General features: G+C 40.3%; 1 protein-coding gene across 3 annotated transcripts in view; it reads left to right on the top strand.

Moving 5' to 3' along the window:
* Nucleotides 1–20,233, top strand: part of NRXN3 (neurexin 3) — a 909,976-nt gene that overhangs the window by 234,257 nt on the left and 655,486 nt on the right. For all 3 annotated transcript variants that reach the window (XM_054400548.1, XM_054400546.1, XM_054400549.1), the window contains 2 exons: nt 10,146–10,584; nt 15,625–16,008. In XM_054400548.1, coding sequence (XP_054256523.1) covers nt 10,146–10,584; nt 15,625–16,008 — 823 coding nt within the window. The remainder of the gene's footprint in view (nt 1–10,145; nt 10,585–15,624; nt 16,009–20,233) is intronic.

Below are 20,233 nucleotides of genomic sequence, written 5' to 3'. Positions count from 1 at the left end.
TTATTTTTCATTTCCACATACACCCCCCTTCTCTTCCTTTTCTTAGTTCTGGAAACTGTAGAACTAGGGGCAATAGCTGAGAAAGTTTTTAGATACATGTAGGAGAAAGATCTAAAAGAGCTTCTGGTTATTTTTCTAGCATCAAGGTGGGGCTATAGGATGATAGTACTTTTCTCTTGATGTCTCTTGTAGATAGGGAGTTAATTATTTTCCCTGCCCCATCTAGCATGTATTCAAGCAAACATTTAGTTCATCACCTCCCTTGTTTTGCACAACACAAGAACCAGTCCAGATAAATGTTTGGGTGATCCTGATTCAGCAGGGGGGTTGGACCTGATGATCTCTAGAGGTCCTTTTCCAACCTCTAATATACTGTGATACTGTGAATCCTACCTGTGGAGGGTTTGAAATTTGTTCCATGTCTTGTAATTTGAACAGAGGTGAGCAAAGAGGCCCTGAAGAGATGCTCGTGTGGGCAGTTTTTTGCATAGGGCAACAAGAGCTGTTGTTAAAAAAAAAAAAAGTTTAGAGACCCACAGTATTTCTGCTTGGATGTGTGGAAACAGGCCCTCTTCCCCAGTTCACCTAGACCTGTGTAGTGCACTATGACAGAGGGTGTCAGCAGTGGGATAGTGCTATCCTGTTGATGCAGCACACCTGCAGTGTCTTTGCTCCCTTGAAGGAGCAGAGCCTAGCTGAAGGCATGCCTCTTATTTTTGCTGCCACTGCAGATGGAAAGAGATGCCATTTTCCCTGTGACCTTTATGATATGGCTGAGGGAGAGAGACACAGGATGGGATGCAGCACCCTGAGCTGCTATTACCTGGCTATGGACAATGACCCCATCCTGCTGCAGTGACACTACTTTATTTGGACTAGGTCTATGCAATACTAAATCTGCTAAATACCTCCTCTGTTGCTCTAGCACATTGTTATTTGGGCGGTGATCAATGCTTTCAGTCTGGCTTTTTGCCGGGCAAGTGACAAAACCATAGAAAATGCCATAGGTTGGCATAATTTGCCTAGCACATTGGAAACCTAGGCAGTGAGACTAGTGCTTGACTGGCATATGGAAACCAACCTACCTTCTTGTACTGGCCAGGGATTTTTCTGGTGAAGCAAGCTCAATGCACATTGGCGAGGGAGGATAGGTAGTGGGAAAAAGCTGCATGCCTGTTAAGTGTGCAATGTGATTTCAGAGCAGACTAAACACTGGTGTTCTCTTTAAAACTCTTTTTGTCACTGAAATGAAAAGCTGAGTGAAATGAAGACTTTCTGTCCCAAAGGAAATTCCTCCAACCCACATTTGTTTTCACTGCTGCTGGTAAAATTTTTACTTTTTTTTTAATGAAAATCCCTCAAAACTTCAGAATTGAATTTGTGTAACATTTTGATATTGCCTGAATCAAATTGTTTCATATTAATTATTGAGCTGTCTCCAAATATCCTGGATCTCATTTAACAAGAACTGTATTGTGACACCTACCTTGTAGAGCCATTGTGTCCCATTCTTCCATAAGGGCCAGAGTATTTGGTCAAGCTGCTTTGTGGAAAAACAGTCATGTGTCTCTTCTGATGTCAGGTGTCACCATGTGAAAGTATTTTCCTAGAGACTGGAGATCAGAGGGGAAAATGGAGACCACTGTTGAAAATAAATGCAATACCTGGAAAGTCATAACATCGTTAGAGAATCATAGAATGGTTCCTCAAAGTCCCATCCAGCCTGGGGAGGGAACATCCACATCTTCTTGAGGCAGTCTGTTCCAGTGTCTCACCACCCTCACAGTTAAGAACTTCTTCCTTGCATCTTATCGAAATCTACCCTGTTTCAATTTAAAAATGTTATCTATTATCCTGTCACACCATGCCCTTGTAAAAAGTGCTTCTCCAGCTTTCCCTTTTAGGTACTGGAAGGCTGCTCTAAGGTTTTTTTGGAGCCTTCTCCAGGCTGAACATCTCTTTCAGCCTATGCTCACAGGAGAGGTGCTACAGTTCTCTGATCATCTTCTGGTCTCTAGCGGATCCATGTCCTTACGCTGGGGACCCTAGAGCTGAATCCAGTACTCCAGATGGGGTCTTATGAAAGCAAAAGAGGAGAATCATCTCCCTTGACCCACTGGCCACACTTCTTTTGATTTGGCCTTCTGGGCTGCAAATGCACATTCCTGGGTCATATTGACCTTCTTGTCACCCCCAAATTCTTAATCCATTCATCATCCAGCCTGTATTTGTGCTTGGGATTTCCCCAACCCAAGTGCAGAACCTTTCACTTAGCCTTGTTCAACTTCCTGAAGTTCACAAGTCTCCTCAAAGCTGTGAAAAATACTGTTGTATGTTATGGAAAGTTCATAGAAAAGCTTTCCTTTTAAGTTTGATGAAACTAAACATGCCATTTTGGGTTACAACAGCTTCAAGTGAAGCATTTCATTGATAATTCTCTGTTAGGGAAAATGGAATTCTGTGTTAGAAAGCCATTCTGATGGAAACATTCACCCAGCCATGCTAAACAGATCTATTTGCTGGGATAGGTCTTTGGTACTTGCACAAACTTTGATGGATTTGAAATACAATGAAATCACTAACTGAAGTGTTATTTGCTAAGTCATTGTCTGATACAGTCTTCAGTGTCTTGTGTAATAAGGTTCAAGCTTTAAATGATCAATGGGGCCATCCTAAAATAATTCCTCTCTGCCTTTCAGATGAAATACTTAAGACACTTGACAGTAATAATTTCCTTACATACTCATCACTGAACCAAGCTAGACAGATTTAGCTTGTGCTAGCTAGACAAATCTGAGATTTCAGGATGCTTTTGGGAGGAGCAGAGCATTCTGTAACTGGTGAATATCTATATAAGTTCAGTACAGAGCTGAATATAATTGAAGTCAACTACTGCATGCTCATAAATAATCTTCTGTGAGGATATTTTTTTCTTATTATTTTTTAACACTAAAAAAACCCTCTCAAATCTTCATTTAGCCAGGAAGTTAATTTGTGAAATTAAGTTTTTCAAATTTATGAGACATCAGAATTGTGTTAATGTAAGAGTTATTCCTCTGTTCTGTGCATTAAACACTACCAAAGTCTTCAGCTACATGATAATTTAAGTGTTCCCTTGTCCTGACCCTCTCAACACAGAATCGTGTAAAAAAAAAACTGAAATGGACCATGAGGGGTTATTTAATCATTTCTGCTTCCACTGTCCCAGGACAAAAAGAATTACACATATGGTAAATGATGGAAAGTGGCTTGGTGAGCACTTCTGCCAGTTCTCTTAGTACCCTCAGTTGTGTGCCATCTTGTTCCAAAAAGGCATAGTTCGAAATGTTTGCTATTTATCTTGGTATATTCCAAGTTGAAAGACAGCAAGATGGATCTTGATCTGCTCTGGCATACCCTGTGAATGATTTGGGTTGGTGCTAAACTATAGTAACTGTGAACAGACTTTGTGCTTCATGAGAAGTAGCAGCTTAATTGTTGTCTTAAGGGAGATTTGTGACCATGGTGAAGTTCTGGATGCTCTCTCCTCACTGTCTGTTAAGGAAATGTTCTCACTAGAGAAGCTAAAGAGATTCTACCCTGCCTTGATTCTCTTTTCTTTCTCTCTATGTCCTATTTCAGGGAGTGTTTCTCTGTATCTTCCTGTAAATCTTCTGAAACTAAATCAGTCTCTTTTTTCTCCTCTGGACTTTTCCACAAAACTTGAAGTAGTTCAGAACCTATAATTGATTTATAAGGTGGAAAAAAATTGTAGATAATCTTGAAATAGTTCTGCCTTATTGTTCAACCATTCTACTCACCATATTCCTGTTTTTTAAGTGGGTAAACACATGTTCTTTGTCAAACACAACTCGGGTGAAAGGCAGGATTGCATTACTTTAGTCTGTATAGTATAAATCATATTTGGGTCTTACTTGGTTTCAGTTATTTATCATCAGTGCTCAATCTATTGTTTATCATGACAGGTAAAGGAACTTCTTCAGTGTGGTGAATCATGAGTGTGTTTAGTTGTTACCTGAATACAATTGCTATACCAGTGAGCCATCACATATGTTTAGGCCAGGTATGCAGAGTCCACATACAGTTCTTTAAATAAGCAGCTTTAGTTACCCACCACTGAAGCCTTGGATCCTGCATGTGTAGTCTATACCAAACATAAAAGGAAAACCGTATTAGCTAGTGTGTTTGTACTTGCTGGTTGGGGCAGGATAGAAGCAAACAGTTCTGGTAAACTACCTGATAAACTAATTTATTAAGCTGCAGGAACTTGTCTGGTTCACTGTAGGTGATTCTAAGGAAATTTTAGTAAGGATCTAGGCTGAATATCTTGCTGTTAGCCCTCCTGAGAAAAGATACAGTCAGTTGAAGGGTGGGAGCTTGTGACAGAAAAAAGCAATTGATGATACACAGGAGGCAATAGGTGAACAACTTGACTGAACTTCAGAGTTTCTCTTCCTAGCCACCTAAACTTAGCCCTCAGGTTATTGCCCCTCATGATGGTTATTTTCTCGTTCAATGGGTTATCAGTGGCTGTGCCTTGTTCAGCCTGCACCGAACCCCACGTTTCCTGCTTAACAGCAGCAACTTGGAGAGGATTATATTGGCTACTGACCAAATCTAGCACATAAATTCTCCTCACTTTTGTTGTTCCCTCACTATTTGCATGTTCACTTGATTGCAGAGATAAGCTTTTCATCATTGTGAAAAGCCATCTGATTAGAGCTCTCATTAACCCACGAGTGAAGCTTCTTAGAAGTTTAGCTAGAGAAATTCCTTGAATGTTTTAAAATTGCAAAATTGCCATTTTTAAGAAACCTGAACACTAGATTGCCAATTTGTTTTAGCTCAGTTTAAAAGAAGCAACCTGATTTACTGTATATCTTTTTAATACCTCAAAATATCTCCAATGTTATGAAATTCCACTCCTGATCATCAGAGATTGTGTATCTGGACTGTTCCCATTGTGACTGTCTATACTGGTCCAATTCATTAAACAAAGGGATTGAACAGTCAAAAATATTCCTTTGTTAAAGTCTATTTAGAAGCAATGCTCATGGAAAAGGAAAAGGTTACTTTTCAAATGCTCTCTGTATAGGTTTTGCTAATTTTCTTCCCTTTTCTCTTTTACCTTCTGTCCTGGAATAGCTGTAAAGTAAATGTGTATGCCTGTACCAGGAATCATCACCTTGACTCCCTTAGGCCTCCACCTTCTCTGATACATGTATCAGACGCATGATGAAGTCAAGCTTGTCTCCATTTAAATGGGCAAGACTGGCTTCGTTCAGAAAGCCATCTGATATGAAAGGGCAAATGTATGAGTGCTGCTTTCATTGCTTTTTTTACTTCTATGCTGTTAAGGAAGCCATGTCCCAGAGCAGGGACATGTGCCCTAGTGAGAGGACAGCTCTCTGAGTCAGTTGTGACCTCATTTGGAGTTAGAGGTGTAGATTTCAATCAATATTTTGGTATATCCTGAGAAGCCCTCAAGTTAGTTCAGAGATTGCTGTTAAAATGAGAGGGAGGTAGGTGTTACACATATGATTGATTCTGCTGCTGGCAGAGAACTTCCTCAGTGAAACAAGAAAATATTTCTTTGGGCTGCAGCAGGTAACTCTAAGAAACTAGTTTTGGAAACTTAAATATTTAGACCTATAGAGCCAAGCTTATTTGTCCCAGACATTTTTCTTGCCTTCCTTTGTAATAGTAGGTTGCAGGATAGGATCACAAACGCAAAAAATCTGCACTGACAGCACTGGTGTTAAGGCAGACCAGGGCTGACACAACCATCTTCTCCTTTACCAGGCATTTTCAACATTTGGGAAGGATGAGTTTCATCTGCCCTGGAAAACTGCACTGCAGAGTCTGCTGATTTCATTAAAACATAAAAATGCATAGGTTATGAGGCCAGAAAGAACCATTATGATTATCTAGACTGATTTGCTATATAATTAATTCCTGTCTCAGTATGTCTCTTAGAGAAAACAAGATACTATTTTAATTTAAAGTTTGCCAGTAGCAGAGAACATACCATAACCTGTAGTAAATTATTTTAACAGCAAATTACCCTGATGTAAAAATAAGTCATAATATTTTAAACTGTGGATTTCTCTAACTTCAATTTCTAGCCCCCGGATCCCATTATTCCTTTGTCACATGGATTGAAGAACTCTCTATTGTCAAATTCTATTTTCTGCACAGGCACTCATAGATTGTAATCAAATCACCCTTTAACCTCTACCTATTAAACAGAGTTAATTTGAATGTTCTTTGCTGTGGGACATGCATTTCAGTCATTTAATTATATTCCCTCTTCTCGAACCCTTGGTTTAACAATTGAACTGCAGATATCAGAAGCTGCCTTAGTATTTCATTATCCAAGTCAGAGGTGGTGGTGTCTCTATTCTTGCTCAGGATTCACCTGTTTATAGTGCTTAAAGTTCTGGTGCACCTGAATATACTTCAAGAAGTTCTTTACAATGAGAGTGATAAAATACTGCAACAGATTGCCCAGGGATGTGGTTAAGGCCCTGTCCCTGGACACATTCAAGATCAGACTTGGTGTGGCCCTGGGCAGCCTGATTTAGTTGGAGGTGTCCCTGCTCACTGCAGGGGCATTGGACAAGATGACCTTTGAGGGTCCCTTCCAACCTGATGCAATCTGTGAATCTTGAGGTCTAATTGTGACTGTCAATGGTACCTCAAGTCAGCTACAGAAATACTTGTATTTTTTCATTAAACACAGATATTTTTCAAATTTCTCCAGCTGGGTTGTGGATTTGGGTTTTTTTAAAGAAAACAACTGTAGAACAACAAACACTTAGATAATAGAGATTCAGATTGGAATAGATTTGTTTGAAAAGACTGAATTTAGAACTCTTTTTATCTATTTAACACCCTTCCTTCTCCCTTCCCCAAGTCCTCTTTTATGTTTGCATTCTTAGTCCTTTCTTTCAACAGTGCTCTCAGATCCTTCATTGTTAGTAAATTTCAGGGTTGCAAGTAACTCCATGTAATTTTCTCTGGATCCTTTGAAAGTCTTCTGCCTCAAGGATTCTTCAGCTGTGGTACTGGTATGGCTAATGAAATACAAGGCAATCCGCAGCAAACCCCAAATAAACACAGAGGTCAACTCCCTGCTTTTTTCCAGAAGAGATGGGAATTGTTGCTCAAGTACTGAATTTATGAAAGAGGGAGATGTAACCTGTATGTGGCTTGGCTGAGGGTTGGAAGCTGCTTATATGTATGTGATCATATACCTTCTACCAGCAATGTGCAGAGGCTGCTTAAAGTATATCACTGAGTCACAGCTAGATACAACCCAGCACCAGCCCTCAATCGCATGTAGAGTGTTCTGTCATGCTCATATGTGGAAAGGCTGAGTCAATTTAGAGGGGTGCTGGTTTGAGCAACTGTCAGTAGTATCCCATAAAGGCAATTCTCCTATGTTAGGAGAATTAAAATCACAATTCTTTCAGGCCTGGCATTCTCTTGCCCACCAAAGCAACTCTATATTGGGGTGAAACCAAAAATGCAGTGTTACGCTGGAGTTTTAAGAGTCAGGGAATCTTGTATGTGTCTGCTGGCAGAAGTGCTGTGTTGATAGTAACTCACTTCCAATTCAGCTCTTTCCCAGCTTATCCCTGCAGTGGGACAAGGAGTAGAGTGTGCATGTAGAGTTATAGACGAATCCACACACATAGATTCACTAAAAATGTGAGAAAAGCCCTAGTGGGCCTGAAGAACACTCAGTATGTTTACCCACTATTCTACCTCCAATAGTGGCAGCTGTAAATACCGTTTAGGGAGAGCACCTGGGTGTGGCAACTGTCTGTAGTGCATTCCCTTCGCACTCCTCCAGCATCCACTGCTATGGGATTAAGATTATTAGATGGTCCATCCCTTCCTTTTCCTTTTAATATCAGTTTGTGGAGTTACTGTCCATTTATCTTTCTGGTTCTTTCTGAGCCCCCTGTTGTTCTCTTCTTTTACAACCTCCTTTTTGGCCCCAAGTTTCAGATATTAACTACCCTCTGTGTAAATAAGTACTTCTAAAAATCCATTTTAAATGGATATCCTATAAGTTTCAGTGAGTGCCTCTAGTTCTATTATTGCTGGATGTGACAAAAAACAGTTCCACTTTAACCTTTTCCATCTTCTGTGAACTTCAATCATTTATTTTTTTTTCTCAGTCCTCTCCAAATAGAAGAGGCCTGGCCTCTTCTGACTGTCCTCATAAAGTATCATGCTCCATTCTCTATTCTATTTCTTTTTCTCTGTGCCTTCAGCTTCTGTGATTCTTTGAGATGCAGAGGCAGGACTTCATGCAGTGCTCAGAACTAGTGTCTGGTTCAGGAGCACCTCATCATGTGGCAAGAAGGGGAGGCTGTAAAGCACAGCTTTCATGAATCACTGAAAGAAGATACGAGTCTGTCTAGCAAGAGCATTTGACATGGTTAATCCATAGAATGAAGCTACTGCAGTTTCACAAGTTGAAAATATATTTGATTCCTACTGCAGTTATTGATAGACTTGAAGTTTTTGAAGTCTGTGTGAGGGCAGAGCACTTTATTGGCAGTTGGAGCAATACAAACTATTGTGGGTCAATACTTCCTCTGCTGGGAGGAACTGCAGATGTGTTCCCTGACTCCAAATGGGACTTACTCTTTCACTCTCATGTAGTACTTTGCAACAGAAAAACCCAATGCGGTGCTGGCTGCACTAGGGAAGTTCTCTTTAATGCTTAGTGAAGACTAGAAATTTTTCACTTGCCACAAATATGTCGAATTGCAATTTAACCTGTTTTCCATCCTGAGGTCACCTACTTTAGAATTTTTTCCTTCATTCTTTCTCATTTACCTTTTTATATATTCTGCACACTCATTTATCTGGCTTCACCATCCTGTTCGTAGAATTAACAAGGCATATGTGCTTTCCCTTCTCTTTTCATAGCAAATTGTTGACAACTCATCCTGCTAGCCTTTTAAAAGCAGAAATCAAGTATGTGTGTGTATGTATGTGCTATACATAAAAGGCACAAAATATTTTCAAATAATAACTCCTTAGAAGAAATCAGTCTTCACTGCTATTGCAGAACATGAATTCAATCAAAATTGTGCTGGTTGCAAAAATGGTTTTGCTTGCTGTATGTGCCATCTCTGGGTTGAGAGGAAGGGGGTTGAGAGGAAATACAGTTTACAAATACCTCAGTTTTGTGTCTTCTTCAGTTCCTACGATTGTGAGAATGGCATGGAGCAGAGAGGAGTCCTCTTTGCAAGGAGCTGATTCAGTACCTGTGAAAAAGGGAAGGGTAGGTGGTCTACTCTCCTGAGCGAGCCAGGCATGCTCAAGAGTGCTTGACAATTTTGGACCCTTCTCTCAGCTGTGTTCCGTCTATGGAGCACCACAGAGCCCAGAGCTCTGGTCCTTATTCCTGAGAGACCAAAAATTCAGACACCACTTTATATACAGGCTTTTATTTGTTAGCACTGTCTGCATAGGTTTCTTGAAATGAGCGTAAGCTAAGCAGGTATCTCCATAGCAAATTTTTGCCTGTAGTGATCTAAGACTTCTTGGTCAGAGAGATTTTAAATCTTCATTTATTTTCTCTTGTAGCTGTTCAGGAGCCACAGAGCAATCACCGACAGTTAACAGCAACATGTTTACATTTTTTTTGCATTTCTCTCCCAGCAGTTAAGTGGGCTTATGGGAGTAATAGAGAAATGACAGTGGTGGTGCAGTTCCCTGCTGTGGCTAGCAGAGATGGACATGGAGGTTACACTTTGTTATGTATTTTGTATGGGATTTATGCAAATATAGCAGCATGATACTAGATATCACACTGTATTTTATGTATAAAAGCTTTTACAGCAGAGTGGGCCTGTGGTAGAGTTAATTGTTCTCACTCTCCTTCAGTTAAATGTTCTCTTCTGCCTGCTTGTCTGGCAGTCATCTCAAAGTACCCATTGCTGTCACTTCTGTATGCATTCCTATCTGTGCTCTCTCCCTGTCATTATGTCAGATTCTTGCATCGTCTTTCTGTTCCCCTCTACCTTTTGGGAAAAGTGTATCTCCCATGGCTGAAAGTAGTTGGGGTATTTGTACTGTATGCAGGGGTGATGTATGATATTTTACCTTGTGTCTGACAGGTTGTTTATAAGAATAATGACATTCGTCTGGAGCTGTCTCGCTTGGCACGGATTGGTGATACTAAGATGAAGATCTATGGGGAAGTGAAATTTGTGTGTGAGAATGTGGCTACACTGGATCCCATCAGCTTTGAGACACCTGAGGCCTATATCAGTCTGCCTAAATGGAATACCAAGAGGATGGGTTCCATCTCATTCGATTTCCGAACCACTGAACCCAATGGACTTATCCTTTTCACCCATGGCAAGCCTCAGGAGAGGAAAGATGCTAGGAGCCAGAAAAATACAAAGGTAGATTTTTTTGCAGTTGAGCTTCTGGATGGGAACCTCTACTTACTGCTGGACATGGGCTCTGGGACCATTAAAGTGAAGGCCACACAGAAAAAAGCCAATGATGGAGAGTGGTATCATGTGGATATTCAACGAGATGGAAGATCAGGTACAGTGGTGACTTTTTCTGAAGTAGATTCATCTTTCAGATTCAGACCTAGAGCTGTGTATTAATTCTCAGAACCTTCAAAACCCGTTAGATATGAGTCACTTTCTTACAGAAACTTTGTGTTATTCCAGTGATGTTTATCCACCAAAGCAAAGAAGTGAATGCCTAGGTTTTCATTAAATGTTTAGTGTGAGCTTTGGGTAGTGCATCACAGAAGCATGCAATTAATATTTTATTCACAGTCTTTAGATACTCTGGACCTACCTTTGTAATTGCATACATAATTATAGTGATGAGTTCTTTGTAGGCTATGGTGAAGTTTGAGGTCCTTCAGAACCGTTGTTGTTTATTTCTTGGTTTGAAAAATTCTCACTAATCTACTTTGGGTTTCTGTTCAAAAGAAACATAGTAGAAAATAAACGAAAATTCGTTGCTGTAACCTATAACTACCACATTCTCCTGGGTCTTGTGTCTTTGAAGAGCAGGGGTTTGTGATCTTGTCTCATGATGAAAATAAAAGTAATGGGCATAAGCAGTGACAAAATGATGTTGACAAATTAATATTTTCATCCTATTTTGTTTCCTTTGGTATCTTGTATTTTTCAATTAGACTTCCTTCTTCTCTCTTGGATGCTAAATTCTGTTCTTAATATCTAAGTGGATGTTCCTTTTATTAGCTCTTTCTTTTGAAAAATGTGGTTTAGTTTATTTCTAATAGTATAGCTAACATGAGATCACTAAGAAGTATTTTGCTTGTTTCTAGTGCTAGATATAAAGCCAACATGCTTATGATATAGTCTGAAACTGTGTAAGGAAGCAAAATTAACAAATACTCTAACTTCATCTTGAGACTATGCAAACAATTGTACTTGAATTTTTCCTGGACTGTTGGGATCTCAAAGCCTGGCCATGTACCCCTTCAAAGGGAATTTTGCTTACATTTGCAAGTGGATTTGGGATTTGTCTGGTGTTCTCCAGATAATAGCTTTAGGTCCCTGATTTTATATTTCCAGTTGCTGAATGCCATCAGTAGAGATAATGTGGTGCTAGAATTTGCTTCCCTTGTGTTTTCAAAAGAGCTGACTTTTAGATACCATGGAAAGCCTAGCTGTTTGAACAGGACTTTGCCTGAAGCTAGTTCTTTCCTTTGATGATGTGAGGAGTTTCTTTGTATTTAGCATGATGCTCTACTAGGACTTAATATGTGTGGTTATATATTGCTATCTCCAAAAGACATCGGTAGGAACATTTATAAAGGAAGCTATAAATAAAAAAAAATAAATGGAACTTTGATTTCTTTAGAATTGCTAAAATTTAATTAACTTCCAAGGGTAAACTCAATTAGTTGCATTCAGTACTGCCTTCAGCTTTGCTTGCTCATTTGGAGACTGTCTAGTCCCTGGAGAGGCAACTGCAGAAGGAAAAGAAACAGAAATGACACTAAACTCTTTAGTAAGAAAGTCTGTAAAAAACCAGGAAGAGTGACAGGTGTTCATTTGGACTAGGAAGATGTGACAGGTGTCACTGATACTTGGTGGGTGAGGCTGTAAGACTAACTTGTTTGTCTCTTGAGAGGGAGGTTTGTAATGTTCTGAACACTGATTAGAGACAACAGATTTTGAATTAAAAACACATTGCTCAACAATTAACACATTTTTACATCCTTGTCTTCCCTCTTTTTTTTTTTTTTTTAATTGCATTTTCTGTTGCTTAATTAATGACCCTAGTGACTTGTGTCTTGTCTCCCCAGAAAATCAGGATACTGGCACTGATTTTTTTACGCCATACATTAAGCCAGTGTCAACCACTATTATCCCGTGGTGCTTTTGGTAGGTGTAAGGAGGAAGTTCAGGATCTATTCGTGTTTAGTCCCTGGCTTTTCTCCCGTGTGCAGACAGAATGGATACCTCATGGAGATTTATGTAAATTGTTTTAAAATATGGATGACTGTCATCTAGAAACCAAACTGAAATAATGAACTTCCTTAATGTAGGCTACAAAGCAGCCATTTGGGTTTAATAAGCTAGTGATCTAGGTGTTCTGATTCTAATTACTAAGGCAGCCAGGCCTTTATTAGGCGTCATCTCTCCCTTTCTTCCTGCTTCTGTATAGTCCAAAACTTTAAGCTCTACTGAGCTTAGTAAACTAGCCTAAAAATCTAAATATTTGCTTCTGAAATGTACCAATACAGAAGCACAAATGCTGGAGGAGCATGCAGTTGTGCTCAAGTTGTGCTCTGTCATCTCTAGACCTACGCTTCGGCTTTGTGGATACTTTGAGCATGCTTTGATCTTTGCTGACTGCCAGAACAGCAAAAGCTGTCAAGCTGACAGTGTGGACACAGACACCTAACATCCTGTACCCCTCATGTCCTTGGCGAAAGCTTCTACAAAGTGTGGGTAAAAGCTGTCACAGTTTCTGGCTGAGGAACACTGAGCACCTTACACAAAACTATGTTTTCAGATGGTCATTGGCTACAAAACCCACTCAAACCCTGAAAACTTAACTGGAAGCTGTGGTTTACGATTGCATCAGTGCACTGCTTTGTATAGCAATTCTGCTGTCGGGGATCTTTTGGTCTGCTTGTTCTTTAGACCTGCACAAAGTACCTAAAAGACTAGAAAGAAGGTGCTTAGATGTTTCTGATTTCTCAAGATGGGATTTGATCTGCTTAAACAGAATTGCAAACATGAAATTTGATAAAAACAAAATAAACAAACCCCCAAACTCTGAAAACACAAAAAAGGCTATCAGCTCATGTAACTGCTCAATTCAAAATTCAATTTAGAATGTCTCCATCTCAGCAGCTTGCTCTTAAAAGTGCTGTGCATCTGAACTAGTACCATCTTCTTAGAGGAATAATTGCAGGGTATATAAACTAGCAGAACATTTAGGCTCTGTTTAGCCTATTTTGTTTCATCATCTCACATTCTTTCTCCAGGTTTTAAACTTCTCTTGGGTATCCACTATTTCTTCTCTTTTGGAGGGCTTCTTTATTTCTGTGGCTTTTTCAGGTGATTTTTGGTTGGTGGTTTTTTTTTTTTTTTTTTTTTTTTTCCATAGTAGCAACTGTCTGGAGCTCAGCCTTCTAGTATTTTGGCTTGTGCTAGTCTTTTTAAGTAGTATGTACTCCCCATGCTGCTTTTGAAGAGTAATGGTGGAGATACTGAAAGGGAGGCTGTGATCTTGTGACTCTGTGACACATTACCTTTATAACTGTAGATATATTGTCATATCTTCTCTTTTCTTACTTTATAAAGGGGAAATGTCTGGGGTGCTGCAGCTTGTTTTTGCAAAATGATTCATCAAATAACCATGGTTCTCTTTGAGCCTTTAATTTGTAATGCCTCTGTTGCTTCTGGTACTCTGCCACCTCTGACATTATTCCTAAATTACTACTGAACAGCACACACGTGGAATACCTTGTCTGTGTCATATATGCTGTTCTCTAAGAAGACACCTATTACAGCTGAAGAAGAAGCATGTGTACATGACTGCACATTCAGAGAGACACAAGACAGAGCCAACTCTATTAACTAAACTTTCTCACCTTACTTTAGGGGTGTATGATAAAAACACGATCATGTGGAATTAATCTTGAAGCTTAGATGGTTGTCTCTGAGGTCAAACTATCCTAACGACAAGGCAGTTGGATGTGATGATTTATAGATAGGGAGATGGAATTGCTGGATTTTAGCTAAGTGTCTAGTGGGCAGATGTTCCCATCACTTTTCTGAAGAATATGCTGTTGTGTGGTATGAGACCTGCATTATGTTCCCTGTTTTCCTCTGAATGCAATGTCCGACTTCAAACAAGTCACTCAGCTTCTCTGCACCTGTTTCATGTTTTCTGAATATATTTCTGTATTGTATGCTATGATTATTTTATAAGCTGGGACAATTTCTTGAACTACATAGGAATGGCCTCAGTGCAGTATGCCCACATCTTGTTTGGAGCATGGGGAAGCTACCACAGTTTTAGTAATAACTATTCTTCAGAGAGAACCTTTCTGTTTCTCTGCCTCAATTTTCCTGTTTGTAAGTGGAAGTTACAATACTTAACTTTCTTTGTGACACTATAGGACCAGGCTTCTGGAGATTTCTAGTCCAAACTCTGCTGAAATCTAGATAGGCTTTCTTCAGAATTGTGTCCATTTGTGTTTTAAATGCCTTCAGATGGTGAATCCACAACACCTGCAAGGTTTCTGTTCCCATTTTTGATCACCCTCATGGTGAAAAATATTTCTTTCTGTGGAGCTGGAGTTTTTCTTGCTGCAACTTGTGATCAGGGTCTCTTGTCACTGCAAGTGCACACTTCTCCCATTCAGATTGGTGTCTGTCATATCCCTAGGTCATTTTCTGCAAACTAGCTCCTTAGCCAGCTGGTCTTCAGCCTGTATTTGTGTGAGAGGTTGTTCTGCTCCAGGTGTAGGACTTTATGTTTATTGTTCTTATTTACATCAAATATATCTACCAATCCTTTTCTTGACCTGGTAAAGATTTCTTTGAAGGGTAGCCCTGTGCTTCCTCCAATGCATCAACCATTCACCTCAATTTGATGTCATCTACAAATTTGATGAGATTCTATTTAGTTCCATCATCCAAAGCCAGCTTTTTAAGTGGCTGATGAAGTGTTTTCTGGGAGAACTATGTAGTGTGAATTAAGATGCTTTTACTTACCCTTTTTTTTGTTTTTTTCCTCCAGTCCTGATACCTGAACAAATTCCTGTATGGTCTTTGCTTTGATGGATGAATAATACTGTTGAATAATGCTCAGTTTTTATATATTATTATTTAGCTATTGTGCCCTTATCATGCAAGTTGGGATACACAGACACATGGTGATCAGTCATTGAATGGAAACACTTATAGCCTGTGGTTCATCAGGAGAGGCACTGTTTATGTTAGTGCACTTGGATAGGGAGGAATCTTCACCCTCCTGCGCTAAACCTTAAACCTCACTCAGTTATTGGAAAAAAAAATGAACTTGACTGAGGCTTGTAAGTGAAAGCATTGACATCTCCTTCTTCTTCTCCTTTAGGTACTATATCAGTGAACAGCAGACGCACTCCATTCACTGCTAGTGGGGAGAGTGAGATCCTAGATCTGGAAGGTGACATGTACCTTGGTGGGCTGCCTGAGAACCGGGCAGGTCTCATCCTTCCCACAGAGCTCTGGACAGCAATGCTGAACTACGGCTACGTCGGCTGTATCCGAGACTTGTTCATTGATGGAAGAAGCAAGAACATCCGGCAGCTGGCAGAGGCACAGAACGCAGCAGGAGTCAAGTCCTCCTGCTCCCGCCTCAGCACCAAGCAGTGCGACAGCTACCCCTGTAAGAATAACGCCGTCTGCAAGGACGGCTGGAACCGCTTCATTTGTGACTGCACTGGCACTGGCTACTGGGGTAGAACATGTGAGCGAGGTAAGCTGTGTTTTCTGACCTCACTTACACATTTCAGAAGGTGTGCAGGAGAACTACAATAAGATCCAGTGTTTCCAAGAGACTTTCCCCTGCCCCTCGCTTTCCCAATGCTCAGTTCCAGGCCCCACGCTAAGAAAGCTTTTTACCCTGAACATTTCCTTCCAGTCTTTTCCACCTTCATTTCATGAGCTTACCTTCTGCATCTACAACTTCACTCTCTAAGCCTTCTGAAGACCTTGTCTTCAGGTTCCAGAGTTTCTTTGGCTGGGTATAATTAATCTCCTAAGGCAGAGAATGCTGCTGCATTTGAGAAGTCTCAGGCAAATGACTAGAAAGAGTACCAAGTCTGAACTCGAGTTATGGAGATTTTTCTTTCATGGGGCAGGAGATGTATCCCAGTTCTGACTAATCTTCCTCTTTTTTTTGCATGAAGGGATGTCTTTAATGGCTGTTTAAGGGTAAAGCCAGCTGAAGAGGGAGAGTTAACAGCAACATTCTCCAGATTTGACTCTGATAAGGCAAAATATAGGAGATGGTGGAATATTCTCCAAATCACGTTATTACACATTCTATTTGGTGAATTAAATACTTGTGATCACAAATACATGGCAGAAGTTACGATGGTACAAGCGGGCTGAACATATGTGTTCTAGGCCACACAGAAAGGAATTTACTAATGTAAGATATCAGAGCTATCTGTTTCTCAGATACCAGGTGGTTCCATTAGTTGTTTTTATCCTTACTGTGCTGATGCCACTGTCTCACTGAGGTAGGTGAGTGGTTTTTAAAGAAACAGTTGGGGCTAAGATCACTTAGAAAAGAAAATACTCTCTAAAGAGTGTTATATTGAGACTAATCTTGCTGTTAATATTTGGCCATTAGCAGTGCATTCTGGCTGAATTGCCCTCATGGCACACCTAAGAATTAACTCTAAACCATTGGCAGAGTCTTACGAATTTCAGCCCCTTCTTTCTATTACCTTACTTGGCATCATGGCCTAATGGTTATAGTATGGGTCTTAGAATTGGAAATGTGGATATTTTTGAGCTACTGCTATAAATATTATAGAAGCTCCTTTCCCACTCAGTGTCCCTCTTGTGCATTTTTTAATATTGGTCATAATACCATGCCACTCGTGAGAAGGAGAATGAAAGTTATGTACCGGGCATGAAATATTAGGCACAACTGAAATTTGTAATCCATTCACTCTCCAGAGGATTTTCTTTGCAGAAAATTTCTATTAATGACCAAAATTCTTCCTATAGACCAGATAGAGTTTTTAGGTTTTACAGCCCAAGATCTGTGATCATTCATAAAGCATCTTGTGTCCGGCTGTTTGTAACAGGCTGCCCTAAGCAGCAATAGTAGTTAATTGCCAGTGGTGCTTAAAACACCTGGAAGTTCCATCCCTGTTGTGAGGACATGGGTGAAAATGTAAGATTCCTGGACACTGGCTATGCCAGTGTCAGCCTGTTTCTATTATAGACTACCTTGGATTTGAAGGCTCTGGAAAACATAAGGAGTTTTCCCAGGCACAGCTTTGGAAATTGTTTTGGCCAGTTGTTGTGTGATTAGGTTTTGGACAGATATGATAACAAGAAGTGCTGCCGTTTCTAATAGGTAGTCAGTATTTGTCCAGCTTAAATTGTCATAGCTTTTAAGAGTACCTCCTTGGAGTAACTGAAAATGCATAGGAAAGATGGGGTGAGACGTGGCAAAGACCCATTCATGCTTGATATGACTCCCACCCAAGGTGATGTACATTAGGGAGTCACAAGTACTGGTAGGACTCTTCCAGTTCATTCAGTAACTATGTTTTTCATGTGCTAACCGGGAAACAGTATTCTTAGGAGACAAATTGTGAAGGCTTCTGTCAAATACCCTTGTATGCAGGTCCTTGCCATAGAAGCTGGAAGTGAATGGACACCAGTGTTTGATCTTTAGAAATGCTGAGACAAAGTATTTCAGCTAAATAAGAATCTCCACAGCCTTAGTAAATCTCACTTTACCTGCTTGTGAGGTTGTGTTTCTCTCCAACTCTGTAGCCCGCGACAGGTGACACAGTAGGGAGAGGAGGTGAAAGTGCAATGAGCTTCATGGGCTAGAAGTACTCAGTGCCAGGCTGTGATGCCAAGCAAAGGCAGCAGCAAATACTGACAGCTATCTAGATGTAGTCCCCATTTCACACCTTCCATCAGAGGCTGCACTGACCAGGTAAAACTCCTGTTAATTACTTATTTTCTGAAATCCTTGAGCTTCCTGGTCTCTATTATGCTTCTATAATGGTTCTCTAATACCTGATTAGAGTGTGTACAGTGGAGAGCAAGATTTAATTGTGCCCTAAAGTCTTCTAAACTGAAAGGCAATTCCTGATTGGCTCTGAAATGAATGGCAGGTACAGAGAAGTGGATTTCTGATGGAAGTTATGATTACATGTACATATTGAAACTTTCTACTGAGTTGCTAGGTCTTGGGTTGAGATATCTCAGACAATAGGGAAAAGTTTGGAGCTTATTCTCATAGTAATTAATGTTTAGTCATTCTTGCATCCTAGAGTTTTAGAAAGGAGTACTGGAGAAAGGAGTCTGCCGTGAAGCCTCTCAAAGTACCTTGTTCCAATAGGTCAGCCATTTTGCTAGATGCTTTGATGAGCTAAAGAATATGAATATCTGAAAGTCCATGGGAGTGCTTCTCAAATGCTTTCCAGTCATCAGACATAGGGCAGACTTTGGGATAACTGACAAAAAGGATCCTCCAATGCAATGAGTAGCACATTTCCTCTTGTTGCATGTGGACTACCCTCTCATACTTGAACCCACTGTAAATTCAGCAAGAGCTAGAGGGGTGTTACAGATATGCAGGAGGATGAGAAAGGTGGATTGGTGCTGCTACTGTGAAGGATCTTTAGTGTTTTTTAAGTACTTGATGTTTTCTGTACCCTTTGGCTTCTAATTTGTTAATATTTTACATCAGTTGCAACATTAGGTCACTGCAGCCCCCTGTTAATTCCACTCAAAGTATTGGAAGTAGTAGTCAAGATCTGGATCATGGAGCATGATGTATTGCTTTGCTGTGACAGCAGGGTACCTCCTCACAACCTGTGGACTTTTCTGAAAAGGACTACATGCCCTGGCGTTAAGCAAGCATGAGGAAGGGAAGGTATTTTATGTTCACATTAGCTATTTTCTGTAGCTGCAGTGGAAATGCCATGAGCTCAAAAGGGTGCATAAGGTCTGTTCTGTGGATCCTGAAAAGCTGTCTGTGTGCCTTCTTTCTGCTGCAGCACTGTGAGACTGCAGAAGGCAAGGACACAAAGAAAAAGACAACTAAAAATCAGATTGCTTTAGGCCAAAGAAAGTCAATCTATTGTTCATTCCCTTCTTGTTTATCCTATTTCTCCAATTTTTTCACCTTGATTGGAGGCTTACTTTTTTTATTGAGAAGTATATATTGATAAGATTAGAAGAGGCTGGTTGGTATGAGCCTGGTGGCCATTTAACACTGAAATAAACAGACACCGGGGTTTAGATTTTAATTGCTCAGAACTGCACATAACCTGAGTCCTTTTCAGGTAGGAAATATTAATTAAAAAACCCCCACCCAACCAACAACCAAAACCCCAAATCAAACTAAAGCAAACCAAAAAAACCCAGCCCAACCCCAAACAAACAAACAATACTGACAAAAGCAAACAAACAACCCCCCTGCAAAAAAAACCCCCAAACAACCCACCCCCAAAAAACAAACAAACAAAAAACAAAAATGAAAGGCCACCAATACCCCCATGTTGTAGGTTAAGGGAAATCAAGAATTAATTGGTATAACCATAAAAATAAGTCCTCCAAAGGCTAGAGAGTCCCAGGGGTATAGGCAGTTTGTCCCAGGATATTGTAATCTGTTATTCTATTCTGTTTTCCTGTGTTTCTCTACATAAGGGAGCGTACAGCTAAACATCTCTCTCTTCTCTCTGTGTCGGGATGCGCACGTGCCTTTATGGTTTGTGGGGGAGAAGCTTTCTCCTGGCCTTGGCTGGCAGTGAATTTCCAGCTACACCACTGGAAGCCTGTTGAAGCCTGCGGTGGGCCTGGGTCTAGTGAAGGGGCAGTTTGGGCTGCTCAAGGGCCTGCTGAGGCCGGGTGGGGTGGAGGTTTTTGGAAGGCTCTGGAAGGTTTTGGCTTGGTAGGTCCAGGTGGTGAACTGAGCCTAACTTGTGAATGTATTCCTT

This window comes from Indicator indicator, chromosome 4 (assembly GCF_027791375.1).
Source record: "Indicator indicator isolate 239-I01 chromosome 4, UM_Iind_1.1, whole genome shotgun sequence".
NCBI classification, from domain to species: domain Eukaryota; kingdom Metazoa; phylum Chordata; class Aves; order Piciformes; family Indicatoridae; genus Indicator; species Indicator indicator.
The sequence above is the reverse complement of the archived record's forward strand: the minus strand, read 5'-3'. Positions and strand labels throughout refer to the sequence as shown.